The sequence below is a fragment of the Eubalaena glacialis genome, chromosome 2 (genome assembly GCF_028564815.1).
Source record: "Eubalaena glacialis isolate mEubGla1 chromosome 2, mEubGla1.1.hap2.+ XY, whole genome shotgun sequence".
Taxonomy (NCBI): Eukaryota; Metazoa; Chordata; class Mammalia; order Artiodactyla; family Balaenidae; genus Eubalaena; species Eubalaena glacialis.
The window spans coordinates 14,760,099-14,778,677 of NC_083717.1; the positions used below are offsets into that span (position 1 = coordinate 14,760,099).

Consider the following 18,579-nt stretch of genomic DNA (forward strand, 5'->3'; position numbering starts at 1 on the left):
AGAAATATGTTTAAATACCGAAAAAAACTTAGGTACCTCACACAGTATGCCAAGGGCATGCGCTTGAAGCCTTTTAATCTCTAGGTGTGGCCTGTTTTACAAATATTTTCATAAGCATTTACATAGTCAACATTTGGCAGTACAACATTGTATAATCATATCCATATGCTTTGCCTTATGAAATAGAATGAAAACTTTGTTCGGACAGGGCTGCTGTTGATAATGTTGTATGTCTCCCTCCTCCATAGTGCTGTCCAGGCTCAAAATGATGCTTTGTCACTGACAGGACAAGCCATGGGAGCAGATTTAACTTTCTTTTTCCACATTTTTGTCAGTTTTAGTATAACTATTAATGATGATAATAATAACTATTATGGAGTACTTGCTTGCTTCTTGTGGGCTAGGTATGTGAATTAAGACATTTGAACCTACTAAATAGCGTTATTTAAATACTATTATTGTTGTTATTATCACCATTTTACAAATGAGACCACGGAGGCACAGAGTGGTTGAGTAACTTGCCTAAGGTCACACAGTGGTTGCTGGAACACAAACCAAGCAGTCTAGCTATGCACTGTGCCACCTGCTAATAGAGCTGTTCCTGGAGACTCTGCTTCCAGTTTTAGCAGCTTATATGGCCCCCATCTATCCTGAGTGGGATTTGTGATTCTTTTGCTTACTTTTCTTTTTCTTCCTTTCTTTCTTTCACTTCTATTTCTGTTAGGTCAAGTACAAAAGAGATTTTGAAGAAAGCAAAGGAAGGGGCTTCAGCATTGTTACAGACACTCCTGAACTACAGAGGCTGAAGAGGACTCAGGAACAAATCAGTAACGTAGGTGACCTTCTGTTCAGTGATGTAATACCCTAACTTGTATTTTTGGTGAGAAAGTGAAATTGGGCAACTTGGAAGTGTTCTTATTGCTATGGGATGCAAGCAGCACTCAGTGTCCTCAGAAAATATGCCAAGTTCACCTTTTAAACTCCTTCCCTTTGATTTCATCACAGTTATCAAGAGCCTAACACTTTAATAGCAGTGACTACAGGCATACCTCATTTTATCATGCTTTGCTTTATTACACTTCACAGATTTGTTTTTTACAAATAGAAGGTTTGTGGCAACCCTGTGTTGTCAGATTATGGTTAGCATTTTTTAGCAATAACATATTTTTAAATTAAGGTAGGTACATGTTTTTAGACATAATGCTATCGCACACTTAATAGACGACAGTATAGTATAAACATAACTTTTTTTTTTTTTTTTTTTTTTAAATTTTATTTATTTATTTATTTATGGCTGTGTTGGGTCTTCGTTTCTGTGCGAGGGTTTTCTCTAGTTGTGGCAAGTGGGGGCCACTCTTCATCGCAGTGCGCGGGCCTCTCACTATCGCGGCCTCTCTTGTTGCGGAGCACAGGCTCCAGACGCGCAGGCTCAGTAATTGTGGCTCACGGGCCCAGCTGCTCCGCGGCATGTGGGATCTTCCCAAACCAGGGCTCGAACCCGTGTCCCCTGCATTGGCAGGCAGATTCTTAACCACTGCGCCACCAGGGAAGCCCCTAAACATAACTTTTATATGCACTGGGAAACCAAAAAATTCATGGGACCTGCTTTATTGTGATATTTGCTTTATTGAGCTGTTCTGGAACTGAACATGCAATATCACTGAGGTATGCCTGTATATTTCTGCATACACTTTTAATTTATTTATTAAACTGATTTATCTAGTAAATTGATTTATTTAGTAAATCAATTTAATTAAATAAATTGTGTATTTAGAAATAATAATATTGCTATTAAAAGACATTATGGTAATTTAGCATCTTATTTCTTTTTGAATGATTCTCAGCTTTTGAATTTTTCCAAAATAGGACTTGTATAGGTAAATATTAAAGCCATCAGTTAATTTTTTGCACTGGAATAGTATACAATGTATACATATAAGGTTAGCTATCTGGAGAAATCTCATATTTGCTAATTGTGTATATTTAAGATTTCATATTTTAAATTAGATATTTGTTGAAATGGCATATTACATCTAATTTTTGAAATAAACATTTACCTATGAAGTTGCTTTGGATTTGAAAGCTGCGTCTTGTTCAGTAATAGTGTTTTCTTGAAAAAGAAAATTGAGACTAGCAGAAGTTCAAAACATATTAGGGACCAAAATTGTTAACCGAGTACTTATTAAAAGTGGTAATTATGTTTCTTCTAAAGTATTATATGAAGTGCGTCAAAATGAATTTTTTTCCAGAAAAAAATTAACTCAGTGTTAGGTATTCAAGAGGAAATATGAATGAAAATCAACAACTGTGGACGTGATGTAAAAGTATGAGCAAACACGCAAGAGGCCTACCATTTTTCACGAGAAGTCTATTTTGTGTGTCACTTGTACAATCACCAAAATTTGTGTGTCGAGATGTTTTAAGTTATGTAGCATTAATTTCTAGGAAGTTTTTAATTAGCAGATTGTTTTAAACTCACTGGTATTTGGCCATCATCATAATATACATATATATAGTAACAATTTGCAGATAGAATCATAGGCTATAATCTGAGAAAGAATTTTATGTGTCAAAAGTTCAAAAACAGAATTATTCAGTATTTTAAAAATTTATTTAGGGAGTGAGAGGAGGCAGGGCAGGCACTTTGTTTTGCCATATTCCCTAAGGTTTATCCATTGTTTGCTCTTTAAATGGACATTTTATTTCAGTAAGGACTTCTTTGTTTGAAGAGAAAGGGTTGAATTTTAAGGATTCATGGCTTTTGTCCCTTAGTTTTTCTACCCCATCCTAACAACCCCACCAATCATTAATACTGAAGATTGCGTCCATCGTCTTTCTTCCCCTTCATTCTTTCCTTAAATCAAAACCCTATTTTTGTTTTTTAAAATACAAATTAGAGATATGTCCCACTGGCAGTTACATTCAGTAATGTTTCTTTTTTTGGATTACTTTTGGAGAACCTTTTTAAAAAAAATAAAAATAATGCTGCATAAAACAAAGTTACATCATAAATCTTCAACTATCACAAATTTATTTCAAAAAGAACTAAACGTTTCTACTTAAGACATCTACATGACAGCTAACGTAAGGATTGCAGTTGATTCAAAGGTAAGCCTTTTAATTTATATTCAAATTAAGTCATTATTCATATTTAATAAGAGAAGAACTGATCATTTCACCAACCTTTATCATTAGCAGGAATATACATTTTATTCAATACCAGAGGCTGTTTGCAGATCCATTCTTAATTATGCAAAAAACCATTATAACCCAGGTACGTATAAATCTATATTTATCATATACATAGCAGTATATGCAAAATACTATTTAGAGTAAGCCTGTAATATAGACAGTGCTGATTTTTAGAAGTATTTAAATTAGATAACATCTTTTAAAAAAAAAATTTGTGCAACTTTCTTGATGTTAGCAACCATAGCATTCTTATAAGTAGTTCTTTTAGCTGTGATGAGGCATATTACTATTTGGATAGCAGTAAGAAAATATAGATTTCATAATATTACTGTTAGGGATTCATTCTTAACAGTTTTACTGAGAAATAATTGACATACATCACTGTATAAGTTTAAGGTGTGCAGCGTGATGGTTTGATTTACATATTTTGTGAAATGGTTACCATAGTAGGTTAAGCTAACATCCATCTTCTCATATAGATACAATAAAAAGAAAAAAAATTCTTTTTGTGATGAGAATTCTTAGGATCTACTCTCTTAACAAGTTTCCTATATATCATAGAGCAGTTGTACGTATAATCATCATATTGTATGTTACATTCCTAATACTTATTTATCTTATAACTGGAAGTTTGTACCTTTTGACCACTTTCCTCCAGTTCTCCCTCTCTCCACCCCTCTGGTAACCACAAAACTGATCTTTTTTCCTATGAGTTTGGTGTGTGTTTTTTTTGTTTCTTTGTTTTTTAGATTACACATATAAGTGAGATCATACAGTATTTGTCAATAAGTCTCTCTGACTTATTTCACTTAGCATAATGCCTTCAAGGTCCATCAATATTGTTGAAAGTGGTAGGATTTTCTTGTTTTTTATGGTTGAATAATATTCCATTGTGTGTGTGTGTGTATACACATACATACATATATCTCAAAACTTCTTTATCCACTTATCCATTGATGGATACTTAGGTTGTTCCCATGTCTTCACTATTGTGAATAATGCTGCAATGAGCATGGGAGTGCGGGTATCTTTTTGAGATAGTATTTTTGTTTTCTTTGGATATATTCCCAGAAGTGAAATTGTTGGATAATATGGTAGTTCTATTTTTAATTTTTTGAGGAACCTCTATACTGTTTTTCATAGTGGCTGCACCAATTTACAATCCTACCAACAGTGCACAAGGAGTTAGGGATTTACTCTTGAAGAAAAGAAGCTGTTAAATATTCTGAGGTCTAGTGAGTTTATTATTCATTTGTAAGGCTACAACTTCATGAATTTTCCTGTGACCTCACAGGTTTTCCATATTATTCAAGGATCTTTTTTCTATAAGAAACTTGGGTTAATCTGAAAAGTGGTACTCTGACTAGTCCAGTTTTCCGCATCGCTTTCAGATAAACCCAAACACTGAAATATATTGGCCAGATCCAGACAGATATTTTTGACAGTGGCCTAGATTGTGTCTCTTTTGGGAGGAAGAAGGTCAGACTGAAGAGACACCAGCGTCTTCCTGCTGGAGATGCTGGGATGGAGTGGGCTTATCCTGAAAATCACAAGGGATATGAGATTTGAGCTCCAGGTTTAATATGGGTTGATGTAGGTGGGTTAACTAAGTCAGGGTCTTTGCGATCTTTATTTTTCCATTTGCTTCATTTTTTTTACTTGTTTTTAGTTTATCTTTGAATATTGTCTGGATCCTTCTAAGCTGCCTTTAATACCTTTCGGACTAAGGAAAATATAAAGACATAAAACAGTGGATTTAATGACAACTCCTAGGTGTTTTGGGTAATATGTTACGGATGAATGGGCATTTTTGATTGCTTGTGTCTGTGTCAGTGTTATGAAAATTTTCCAGACACTCTCATATTCATTTGTCAAAGATTTGAAATCATTTGGAAATGCCTACTCGGTCTGCATATGTTACTGAGGTGTGGGATGAAATACAGCTGTAAATTTGAAATTGTGTGTAATGAAAAGGGTGAGAGCAGGTTTAGCCTTAACTTCTTTCTTTTGGAGTCTATAATGCCAACATATTGAACCTGGAGATTTATTAAATGCTGCAATTTAAAATTCTTCTGCAGCTTTTTTGTAGTCGTATTTGTAGTAGTAATATATAGATTTTTTAAAATAAATTTATTTATCTTTAAAAAAAAATAAATAAATAAAATTCTTCTGCTATATTACCCTCTTAGTATAGCTGCAGAAAAAATAAGAAAAGAGGCAGGATTTCACAATTTACAGAATGGTTGGAAAGAAAAAGAACTGGTTCCCAAAATAAAGAAAAAAATTTTCCATGAAATTCCAGAAGATGTCTGATTGCTTACCCCACCTCCCTAGGTCATACATTCTAGGTCATAAATTCAGAAATGGTAGAAATGTCCTAGTACACCCTCATTACTTAGTGATATTTTAGGAAAATGTTCTTAAAGGACAACATACAAATGTGAATTGAGGAATTCCTGTGCATTTGAACATTAAAAAAAGCCTTTTCTCTGTTGTCCTTATAGCTCTAGCTTGTGTGGGTAATTGTAAAGGCTGTTTCTAATTCATGTGGTTACCACCTTCAAGTTTATAATCAGTACATTCAGGAAATCTGCAGCAGGATAGCAAGGCAGAATCACCACCAGACATCTAAGGGACTCAGTCCAGCCTGAAGAAGATTATTGATGTGTTTCATTCTGCCTGTTTACACACTAATATAAGCTGTATTTTCAATTAGCTGAGACAGTCTGTGGATAAATTGTGAAATAAATGATGAAGTTCAACCCCGAGAGACTTTGACAATCTTTGTGCTGTAGATAAAATCTAGATGTTTATTTTCTAATTTATTTCAGGTGGTGGAGAAATATTGTATGAAGGGGAAGGAAAAAAAAAAAACCCAGATGACAAAATCTTGTATTTTACAGAGCGACTGAAATGGTAAGTATACCATTACGTGATTCGTTAAGATTTGTGCCTTGACTCACAGGAAATACTTGTGCGTATGTATATGTATGCATGCATGTGTGCCTGTGTGTGTTGGCTTCAGTGGGAGTCTTTAGAACTCCCTTTCCTTAGATCACTGGCCCACAGACAATACAGACAATAGTATTTTCATCTGCTCTGTATTCTGTCCCTTACCCTGTAAGTATCTATCCTTATGGTTATCTCTCCTGTTTCCCAAATACCTCTTTTCACTGCCATTTTCACATTTAGCATACCCAGAAATGCTTGCTTGCTTTACAAGAAAAGTTCAGGTTGAAGCCTTTTTTTTTTTTTTAACATTATAGAAAAGAGTCTCTCTGTAATTTGATATTGAAATGTAATTATTTTTAGTTTTTTTGAGACAGCTACATAATTTTTCATTGACTTCTTAGAATGCAAAATAAATTATGTGCCCATTAATAAGCTCACATGGATACTGCTGATTTAGTTCCCTGAGATTTTGTGAGTTAGCTTCAAAAATATTAGATTATTGGAGGTAAACATGGCCTAATAATTGAATAGCAGTGTCTATGGACTATTAACAGATTTGATTCAAAGTTATGTTGAGTGTAAGGGTGAGCATGAGGGTAGGGTTGATTATCTGGGGATCTGGTCTCTGTTTGTAATTTAAATAAATCATTTTGACAGAGACTGACTGGGGCCATGTTCAAGCTGCTGATGGTGTGAAATTGAGTTGTATGGTGGACAGAAGACAAGCAGTCAGGAGAAATCCCCAAAGGCAAAATTTGTTATGTAATTGGGTCAACTCATGCATGAAAAATGCATGCTAATTGTAAACTGGTAGCAAAATTATAGTGTATGAGGCAATTAGGTCTTATATGAACCTGAACAACTGACATAGAGTTTTTCTTTCTTTTTTTTTTTATATTGAGCAAACATAAAATAAGATTTTTTTTTTAAAGGTGGGAAAGGTTAACACCATTCCATGTTGAAATAGATTGTTAATTTTGTTCCTCATACAAGAAGCATAACTGTTTTATAACTAATGAAAAACTGATATGGAATCTTCTGATTTTGAGTAGTGAAATCTAGTACACCAAGTAGTTTGAAAGGAGAATGGTTATTTCTGTTATAACAGACAGTTTGTTATAACTCGTAACTGGGCTGGTTAACATAGGTGATTAGTGATGAGGTCAGTGGTTTCGGTTTAAGCCCTTGAAATCTAGTATTTTCACAGAGTGAATTTATGTGTTACCTTAATGACCCATGCTTTATCCCCACCTTATCTCAACCAGTAACTCCGATGCATTGCTGAGTAATAGTGGGTCAGTAGCATTATCTTTAAAGCAGAGATCGAATATGTCAAAGAAAGTGATAGGGCAATAACATGTATTTTCCTTATAATACCTACCACATGTATGAATGGTTTATTCGTTTCAAAACACTTTGACATACCCAGTCTGATTAGATCCTCTGAACAACCTCTCCTTAGGGAAAGTATTTCTATGAGGAATACTTATAAAAGTATTCATGAGAAAAATGTACGGAAAATTACCTCTTCGTCCTTTCTTCTCTAAATCCGTGGTTTCCCTTACACCTGGTTTTGCTTTATTTTTCCACCTAGGGCAGAACATCAAAGGTTGATCTCTTCTTTTTATCCTCAATATTTTAGCCACAGTCACTTAAAGAAACAAATACATCCCAGACCAGGAATTACTTGTGCATGGCAAGTACAAGAGTTTTCATTGTAAAATGGCATTGTCTAAAGAGGAGGTTTGGGAAGGGCCCCCGTAATAAAAGAATTAACACATATGACTTCTTTTTGGAAACAGAGATTAAGGATTCAGCAAACAATTTCTGAAGGTCCTTCTTTTGTGAAATCCCTTTTCCCCGCCCATTCCTTTCTTTTCAGTCCTGCTGTGTTCAGGCCCTTATCCCGCCTGAGTTCTTACAGGGGTCTCCTAATTGGCCCTGTCTCCTTTCAGGCGCCTTCTGCCTCTCCCATTGTATCTTAAACACTGTCACCAGAGGACTCAAAATACCTTTTTCATCATGACCCTAATTATAACCCACTAAAAAACTTCCCCTGGACCTCCCCTTTGAGTAGGATAAAGTCTAATCTCCTAAACTCCTTAATTTCTGACTCTAAGGACCCTCTACAATCTGCTCCTAAATTATTTTTCACCTTATCTTTCACTGTCCTTCAACACTATTCTTCCATTTCTTTTAGGCCTGGCTGTTTACTCTATTCTGGGCTTTTCATGAGTCTCTCTGGTTTGGAACAATTTCACACTATCTGTTAATTACATTCCCACCCCCTGATCCCAGGCACGCATTCAGACCCCAGGAATAGCGATCTTTCTAATCTCTGAATCATGACAGTACTTTGACGACAGCACTGTTACCTGTAGCACCGACTTCACACATTGCATTCCACATTTTGGTTTTAATTAACATTTCATGTGGTATGTGTTTCACCTCTCTAACTTTGTGAAGATGAAGATTATCCATGTCTTCTTCAATTTATGTTTTGTATCGCCAAGAATGATGCTTTGCACTTTACCTTTCTTGTCACATCCTTAACTTAGCCCTCCCTATCCCTTGCTTGGGTTGTGGGAATGGTCTTTTGACTGTTCTCACCTGTCATTCTACTGTCTCTGCTCCCTCGTAAGCTGTTCTCCTTGTGGTTTCTTTCAAGGTTCCTAAAGTGCACATCTGATCTTGTCACTCTCTTCCTTAAAATCTGTCCGTGTCTCCCCATGGCCTTTGGGTTAAAGTGTAAAACCTTTAGCATGGAGTGAGGCTGTCCCTGGTTTAGTGCCAGCTGAGATCTCCAGCCTGGGGTCCCTCTTGGACCCTGAGCCCGATCCACTTCAAATGTCTGTCTAGAAGGCTGATTGTACCCGCTCCCTAGCCATACTCAGCTCAGAGGTTGTCTTTTCTCCCATGACCTTGCTCTTCCTCTCGCCTCCCTGGCGTTGTGGTTCTAGAGTTGCATTATGAACTATCTTCCTCCTGGACTGAACTCTATGAAGATTGGGCTGTGTCTTTTTCTCTTTAGCCCCAGGGCCTAGCGTGGAGCCAAGTTTGATAAACAAATGAATTGACTTCTTGTGCCAACAGATCTTCCCATGGCTTCCCACTCTGCCCAAGGCTGCGGGCTCTGGGACGGCTTACCCAGGACTACCACTGATTAACATACCCATTTTAAGACTTTGAGGAGTGACTCCTTCTAGCATGGTGTGAATTTCATCTTGTAATAGAGATTATTACAGGAGTTCTAACCTTTCTATATTGATTTTAATCAAACATCTCTTTTAAGATCTGTGTAGATATCACATGGCTTTTCTTCCTTAAAACTCCCAGATCTTTCCTCCATTCCATCATTTTCTAGCACAAAGTAGTTACGTAAATATACTTGTTCAGTAAAGGACTGAATTCCTTTAAGGGTGTCATTTTCTCCATTTCTTCTTTTTTTTTTTTTTCTTTTACGAAAGAGTCTGCCTTTCCATCTGAAACCACACAACTCAGATTGGGACTTACACTGACAGGCCAGGACTTGAACTCAGCCAAAACCCAGATTGGGACTTGAACCCACTGCCTTCTAATTGAGATCACACACCTGGTCTCAGGACATAATGAAGCTCAGGTTCTTTATGTCCTATTGCAGAAAGAATTTAGTGAGAGGCAAAGTGATAGGTAAGAAGTGGATTTATTTAGAGAGAGATGCATTCCATAGACAGAATGTGGTCCATCTCAGAAGGCTAGAGTGACCTTGGGAGAAGCACACTCCACAGACAGAGGGTGGGCCCTCTCAGAAGCCAAGAGGCCCCGAAATATGGGGTGGTTAGTTTTTATGGGCTGGGTAATTTCATAGGCTAACAGGTGGGAGGATTATTCCAACTGTTTGGCGGAATGGGCAGAGATTTCCAGGAATTGGTTCACTGCCTACTTTTTGGCCTTTTATGGTCAGCCTCAGAACCGTCCTGGTGCTGGTGGGTGTGTCATTTAGCATACGCTAATGTATTACAATGAGTGTATAATGAGGCTCAAGGTCCACTGCAAGTCGAATCTTCCGCCATCTTGGACCTAGTTGGTTCTAACCAGTTTTTGTCCTATCCAATGGCTATATCATTCTTTTAAAGGTTGTGCCCTGCCCCCTTCCCTCCTGTTTCACGTCTGCTTCTCAGTCTAGGCAAATTAAACTTTTCCTGGGATATGTGCCACAGTCGGGTAGGGAACTAATCTATCCTTTCAACACAAAATTGCTAATGCCTAGAATGGTGCTTGACACATAGCAGGTGCTCCATAAATGTGTGTTGAATAAATGAATATAATAATATTTAAAATATTGACTAATTTTGCACATTCTCTTTAAACTTCTTTTTGAAAGAGCGTTCTTAGCTTTTAAGATTGCTTTGATTTGGTTATTTCTTTCCTTCTGTGCTGCTTGATAAACATCTATTTTTCACTTTCTCCTATTTTTACTTAAATATTCAGTGATTTCTGTAGTTTCATCCAAAGATTATAGTAGTATTCTCTAAGTAAAGCAGGACTATTTGGTTTCTAACGTGGCATTGAAGAATTTCATCCTATTAGAAATGCAAGGACTGCCCCTGTTTTAAAATGTCATAGCCAGGAAGTTCTTTTTGATGAGTAAGTACCTGAAAAAAATAGGGCTTGCAGTAGTCTGTTTGGGCAGCCATAACAAAAAATATCATGGGCTGTGTGGCTTCAACAGCAGACATTTATTTACTCACAATTCTAGAGGCTGGAAGTTCCAGGTCAAGGTCCATCTGGGTTGGGTTCTGGTGAGAGCTGTCTTTCTCATTTGCTGATGGCTGCTTTCCTTTCCTCAGTGCATGTGTATGAGAGAAGGAGACTTCTGGTGTCTCTTCCTCTTCTTGTAAGGACATCAGTTGAATTGGATCAGGACCCCACCCATATGGCCTCATTTAACCTGAATTACTTTCTTAAAGGTCCCCATCTCAAATACAGTCACATTGGGGATTAGGGCTTTAAGATATGAATTTGAGGTGGGGCACAATTCAGTCCATAACAGGGCATTATGAGAAATGATCTACATAAATCACAGGATAATTTCGAGATAAGTAACATATGTTTTAGATATGCTTAGATACATAAGCTACTATCATAAGCCATTGTCTTTAGTGGAGGTAGATGATATCACCTGTTGCTATTCCAGGAAAACTTGTACATTCAGTTTTTAAATTTTTTCCTATTTTCAAACCGAACAATCTTTAAAAAAATGTCTGATTCCTCTTTCCAATCCTTAATTAAGGATTAGGGCCAATTGGCCCTTCCAGGCCTCTTTTTATTTGTGGTTTTGAGCGATGGTCACTTACGGAAACAAAGGTAACTTACAGGAGTAATTATATTTTTAAGTTCTCCAGACCTCAGTTGAATTACGTAGCTCAGAATATAGATTTCACGTGTCCTGTGCTGGCAGTTTGACCTGGGTGGATATGAAGAGAAAAGAGGGCAGAGGTGTGACAAAAGAAAAGAAATATTCCCATGCCACAGGGCAAGTCTAATAAAGACTAGCTTTTTTAAAAAAAAGTCTCAATTTCCGGTACATTATACAGATTTAAAACTTAAAAGGTATCTGAATTTTCTTCCAGATTTTATTATACCTCTTGGGACGTATCTACAGTGAGCACATACTAAATGTTGAAGAAAACACAGGAATCTTACAGATATATTTGTGGAGTCCCCACATGTGACTATCATTAATAATTATGCCACATAATTATCATTTCAATGGATTTTTGGAGGTAGGTTTAAAACCTGTTGTTTTTTCAGTTAATAGGTGTAATAGTCAAACGTCATTTTAACTTATTAGGAGGTCATGAGTCAAGGGAGATATTATACAGAGATTTAAATAAAACCCATTGGTAACCCAAGCCAAGTTTAAACAATTAAAGAAAATTGCATGACTGGAAGTTAGAAGAATGTTTTTCTTTTTCAAGCATATGCAGATATGTTCTCTAATTTGCATTTCATTTTCCTAGAAGAATTGTCACGAAAATTGCTTTTCTTTATTTTTTGCTTATACTTTCTATTCTAGCTTTCTTTTCTTTCCCCATTGTCAAGGCTGCTTTGTAGGCTTTTCCTTTTCTGTACAGAATCATGTGCAATGATGCTTGTAAAAGGATAGCTCCAAATTTCTGTTTGAAGGACCTATTGCTTTTGTAAAGTACCCCCAGACTTTTCCAAGAACAAGAAGCAAGAAGTTATCATTTTTTTGTTTGCTCATATTTATGATTTATTTTTCCTCTTGTGGCTGTATTAACTGTAACAAAGCCAACTTTTAATTGAATTAAGCTTTTGTATCATTGCCTCCTTAGAATTATGAAATTGTCAGAATTTGCCTGTGTTTATTAGCAAACTGTGAAAAAGGGTATAGATTTAGAAGAAAGAATAAAAGAAAGAAACCTAAAAATATCATTCTGTTCTTCTTAACACTTATTATTTTTGATAGACAGAATTGATTTCCCCCAAACAAAGTGATTTAAATATTTACTTTTGTTGTATAATTATTATAGGTTTTTGAGGGCAAGCAGCATTTCTTGTACATGTTTGAATCCTCCAGAACAGAGTGCTTTGACTGTAAATAATAAGATAGAAGTAGAAGTTGCCTTCACTGTTCCCTTACGTGTATATGCATGTTTGTTAAACATTAAACATTTGCTGTGGACATCACATTCCACCAGCCCCTGTAGCTTGCAGAAAAAAATGAGAAACCACTTTTTGCATGCATTTATGCCCAAACTAGAATGCGTGAAGTGTTTGGGAAAGGCTTTCATGGAGAAGGAGAGCCTTAATGCAACGTAAAGTCACAAATGAGGGAGATGGCATTGAAATGAGCAAAGGAAGAAAGGAATGAATGTAAGGTTAGGAACACCCAGCATCTACCTGTGAGAGTGCAGAGAGAGACACCATCACTGAAATGTAGATTGAGGCAAGATTGTTGAAAGATTAGTATCATATTTTCAAATGTGTACCTGTAAATCTGTGCCCACCCCCCCCCATTTCTTTTTCAAAAGAAACCACTTTTGACAACAATTGCTGATTTAACAAACATTTTGAGTGTTTGCTCTGTGCCAGGCACTTTGCTAGGAGGTGGGGATTTAATGAGAAATAAAATAGATATGACCCTTGACCTCATGGAGCCTGTAGGTTACCCTATAAAAGGCGAGCAGATAATTGCAGCACAGTGATAAGTGCTTGATAGAGGGAAACACTGTGTTAATATCAGAAGGATAACTAACCAGGTTTGGGAGGTAAAGAAATCGAACCCTTGCCATCATTGTTTTAAAATAGTTTTTGGAGAATTTTTACTGAATCATTTTCTTGAACAGTGATTCATACAGTTCATTTGTATAGTAGGTGCTATCAGTTTTGTTTTTCAGTTTTCCTGTGTCCTGTGTTTGTTTTCCCTATTCCCTGTTTGCCTGTCAGTATGGGCTTCCGGAAACTATCATTAAAAATTTATCAAACCATAGTATTATATATAAAATGTAAAAAATGCTCATCTATAGAAGAGTATCGATTGGCTTATTAATTTCAGGATGACTAAAAAGATCAACATATAAATGTTTGCATGCATTTAAAAGTTCAGATACATGTTCTCTCTATTTTGGTTTTCAGTGCTTAAGAAGTTGAAGGGTTTTGAAAGTAAAACTATGGCCATTTTTCTTCATCTCTTTCCTACTCCCAACCTTTGTAGCGATAGTTTTGAGTTAAAAAATTTTCATGACTGGGTCCAAAATACATGGATCTGAAAGAGCCATATATGAACGTGTGATGTGTCCGTTAGCACACGTATGTAGAGTGTACGTACGTGTTTGAGTAGAGAGGTACTGAAATGAATTGCTAAACATCAGTTGGTGCTATTTGGTTTCCACTTCCGGTGTTCTTGGCCCAGTCTGTGCTGACAGCGAACCTCTGGGACGTCCCCTCAGTGCTGTGGGGTCTTTTCCTGCCAAATATCGTTCTCTTGCAAGATTAAATAGCTGAATCAGTGTGGCCCGAATCTCGATCCTGCTGAGAATATTGACTCCTGGAGGTTGTAATACAGATTAGCTGGTGAGAGCTCTGTTGGAAAAATAAAGTGAGTTTCTCTAAATGAATTTAACAACTGCTGTGAACCTTTTTGTGTCCTCCAGCATGAATGTGTATGCTGGCAGTTAACCATTTATTTCCCTCATTTTCTCCAAAAGTTGCTCCAGTGCACCCCTGGGCATTTATTGTAAATGTTTTCATAACTTTATTTCACATTTATGTTTCGCTAGATAAGGCATTCGACATGTTAAATTACTAAGTACTGTGAAAGGTAGGTCATTATTTATTTAAGGAGGAAAACCATCTTTTGTACTTATAAAAATAATTTAGTGTCACTTATATAATTAAATAAACCACACCACAGGGTTATTTAGAGTAAACTGACTAGCCCGTTGCTTTCTGATCATAGACTTCATGTTATCGGTCAAAAAATTGTGAAATATTTAGCACGAGGCAGGACAGATGGCTAAAATTATTTGCATTGCTTCCAACCTCTATTCCATGACTATTTCTGCTTCCAGGGTTAGATTATAATAACCTTTGAGGGTTCTAAATTCTACAAAGATTATGGTGCTTCCCCTTAAACGAAATATATTAAAAAGTCAACAATAACAATGCTGACCTCTAAAGCACAGGACACACAGATACCCTGAAAATGATGAGTAGTTTGTTAGATTTTCTGATTGCATGCTTCTGGATAACTTCATCGAACTCTTTGCTATTTTGGGGGTGCCTCACGTCACTTACATTTATGAAGCCTGTGCTCAGTCTGTTTATGAGACAGTCCTTCCATCTGCTTCCTACGTTCTTACCCATTTGTCTCCTGACACCTCCTCTGTGTGTGTGTGTGTGTGTGTGTGTGTGTGATTTCTCAGTACAAATGTCTGTGACTGTGATTTGTAAATGCCAAAGCACGACACAACTGGAAGGCTCTTAAACTGGTGAGTGCTGTGTTTACTTTTGCAGATTACTCCTTAGATCATCACTGCGATTATTACAATAATATATTTAAAATTAAATAATTAGTTAAATTATTTTTTATTTGCCACCATAAGCACACCAGAAACTGGGGGTAAAAATATGTCCTGAGTGGGACTTCCCTGGCGGTCCAGGGAAGACTCTGCGCCTCCACTGCAGGGGCAGGGGTTCGATCCCTGGTCGGGGAGCTAAGATCCCTCATGCCTCGCATGGCACAACCAAAAGGAAAAAAAAATGTCCTGAGAGAAGGCACAAGAAGAGGGGGGCAGTATCAGTTTGGCAGCTTTTAGCCTGTCTTCATAAAATAGCCTATATTTTGCAGTTACCCCAGATGAGGGTGTTAGACAAAGTACCACCTGACATGGAGTCTGTGTTTACTGAATACTTTGCAGGTTAACTTGCAACTCTGCCACACTGTCAGGAATATAATTGGGGCTAGAACCAAGGTCTCTTGACCTCTAGCCTGTTTTGCCCTTCTCTTTGGATGCATGACTCTTTGAATTACATTGATGGTCATTGTTGAAATTTGCAGTCATTCAGAAATAGACTTTTGAGGTGCATTTAAAAAAGGACTCCTAATTATTAAACTGTAAATCCTCTAAAATATCATCAGAGGCTCAAAAGAATCCATCACTTCAAGTACACAAAATATTTATGAGTTATCCATAGTAAATGCCATCGGGATTTCCATGCCTGTGACCTTGATTTCAGTCTCCCAGTATTAAGACTACACCCCCCTTTTAAACTGTAAAATATATTACACAAAGAAAACTGTCTATGGAAACTTATGTACAGTTTAAAGAATAGTAATAAAATGGGCACACATGTACCCAATACCCAGCTTACAGAATAGAGCGTTTTGGAAACATTTGAAGGCCCCGATGTTCTTAGGTTTATACCTCATCCCCCTGACTAGCTACCAGCAACACAAGGGCCACTGCATCTTGAAAACACAGATTTTCACATCCAAATGATGAAAAGATGATATGAAAACACAATTTCCATATATGGAAACAATGTACAGGTTTTGGAGAAAACCTGATTGGCTTCTTGCACCATAAAGCACACAACGGTCGGCAGGTTTATCCTCAGTCAGCTGTTCGGGAGTCAAGCATGAGAATGTCAGTCATTGTGACACTGTGCACCACTGTTTATGCTTAGATGACGCCTCCTCCCTGAATGGAGGACGAGGTTGGGGACAAACGTTCATGAAGGGCTCACTCTGTGCTGGGCACAGTCTTTCACATTTGTTATTTCTTTTGTTTTTCTCAACAGTCCCTAGAAATAGCTGTCATTATCCTCATGTCATGGATGAAACAAGCCCAGAGAAAATAAATAAATTTCCTAAATGCATACAACCAGTGAAGAACAGAGTGGAGGTTTGAATCCAGGGTTTTTTCCTGACTTTAAAATGCAGAATTTTCCCTCTACACCAGAATTTCGGGATTGTTGCTTATATGTTATATCTGGAGCCCTTGTGCCATAGTGCAAATGTCCAAGATGTAAGCTTCTGTTTTTTTTTTTGTTTTTGTCGTACCTCGTGGCTTTCAGGATCTTAGTTCCCCTACCAGGGATTGAACTGGGGCCGCAACAGTGAAAGCGCCGAGTCCTAACCACTGGACCGCCAGGGAATTACCAGGAACTTCTTTTTGTTAATGCAGCAGTTCATTTATCCTTAAATGACATTTTGGAGGCCACATGGTGATATTAGGACCAAATTTAGAAGTTTCAAATTTGTTACCACCGGAAACAGAGCTTTATCACCGATGAGTGGAATCTCCCATTCAAACGTTCCTTTATGTGCTGGGGTGCAGGAAGGCACTGCATTGCCCCAGACAGTGTGAGTGTGGGACTTACTCATGTGATACTTGAGGTTAAGGATTAATGCATATTCTACTTCAGGATGTACTTACCTTTCTTGTTCTACCTTCCTCTGAAGGTGCCTGCTCTGTGCTTGGTTTTGTGCTGGGAGCTGGGGACGCAGGATCTAAGCATGGATCTCGCTCAGCCCAGAACACACAGCACAGCCTGTTAGGAGACAGATGAGGTTTCAGGGTTTGGGTATCATAGAGTCAGGAACCCAGCCCTAGGTGGGATTTGGTGACGGTCACAGGTGGCTTACAGAAGAAGGTGGCATGAAATGAGTTTCTAAGAATGAATAAGGACAGAGACAGGGGAGGAAGAGGTGATGGCGAGTGGTGGGTGGTGAAAACTTCCCACATAGGGAACTGAGTATACAAGGAGTCAAGAATGAAACTGCCTCTGAGGAACTGCAAATACTAATTTTATCCTGAAGATTGGGGGAGTAACTAAAAGGTATTTTTTAGTAAGGGAATGGCACTAGACTTTAGGGTCATCGTTTGTCTAAATGTTGGGAGTGGCTTATCTAGTCCTGTTGTCAACTTGGCCCTTGTATGGGTGGTATTTCACTGCAGTTTTTACCATGTATCTTGAAGCCCCTACGTCCGGCTCTTGTTGGGCCTGTGGTGATTGTAACACTAGTGTTTGTAGGGCTCTGCTTTTGCAGAACAACAACAACAAAATCATGACTTCTTGTATCTCCGTATTTTTAAGCTATGCCAATTAAAAATAAAAGAACTTAAGCACTTTTGTTGCATGGATTTAGACTTGAATGACAAACGTCGAGCACAGGTGTCGTTATGGTATGTAAATAGGGCAAAGGTGTGTTCGCGCACCAACCGTGACACAAGCCGGGGATGGCCAGTCTCAGACACAATGTCAGGTTGGCATGTCTTGAGAGTGTAAACCCATATAGATATGTATGCCTTTCGCATTGCATGCAGGTGCTACATTAATTCCATACAAATATGGAGAGGAAAATCTCCATTTCTAAACCATTGGCAATTGGGGTAAACTTAACTATGTTTTAATAAAGGTTAAGCCTAAACTTTTGTTGCTTTGTTTTCAAAAGTTAGATGACAAACCAGAGTGCAGCTAACTTTAACTCAGAAAACGTAACTGCCTGTTGCTCATTCAACAGGCCAGAGATCGTAGACATCAGTCAGCACAGATGACTATGTTGTGCATATAGATGGTCCAAGAGATGACCTGGGGTCCTTGTTGTCCTCAGGGTACTGTCCGGAAATAATCTTTTCTGGCAGCTTATAAGGATACCTGTCTGAGATGATTTACCATTGGCTCCTCAAATCAGAATGCAAAGGAATGAAATCCTTGTAGTTGAATAGTTTTGAATGACAGTTTTTATGTGTGTAAGAAATTGAGGACTTGATCCTAGTTAAAAGCAAAGGAAGTTAGTTTTGAATTGTAGCAAGATATGTAGGTAAGAAGCAAGAAATAACTTCCACGACTTCCCTGGTGATGCAGTGGTTAAGACTCCACCTGCCAATGCAGGGGACATGGGTTCGAGCCCTGGTCCGGGAA

The 18,579-nt window shown here is 37.5% G+C and overlaps 1 protein-coding gene across 1 annotated transcript in view; it reads left to right on the top strand.

The window, feature by feature from the left end:
* The window catches only part of NEBL (nebulette), a 336,004-nt gene that overhangs the window by 170,420 nt on the left and 147,005 nt on the right, over positions 1 to 18,579 (top strand). The window contains exon 4 of the mRNA XM_061178838.1: positions 725 to 832. Within this exon, the coding sequence (XP_061034821.1) occupies positions 725 to 832 (108 nt within the window). The remainder of the gene's footprint in view (positions 1 to 724; positions 833 to 18,579) is intronic.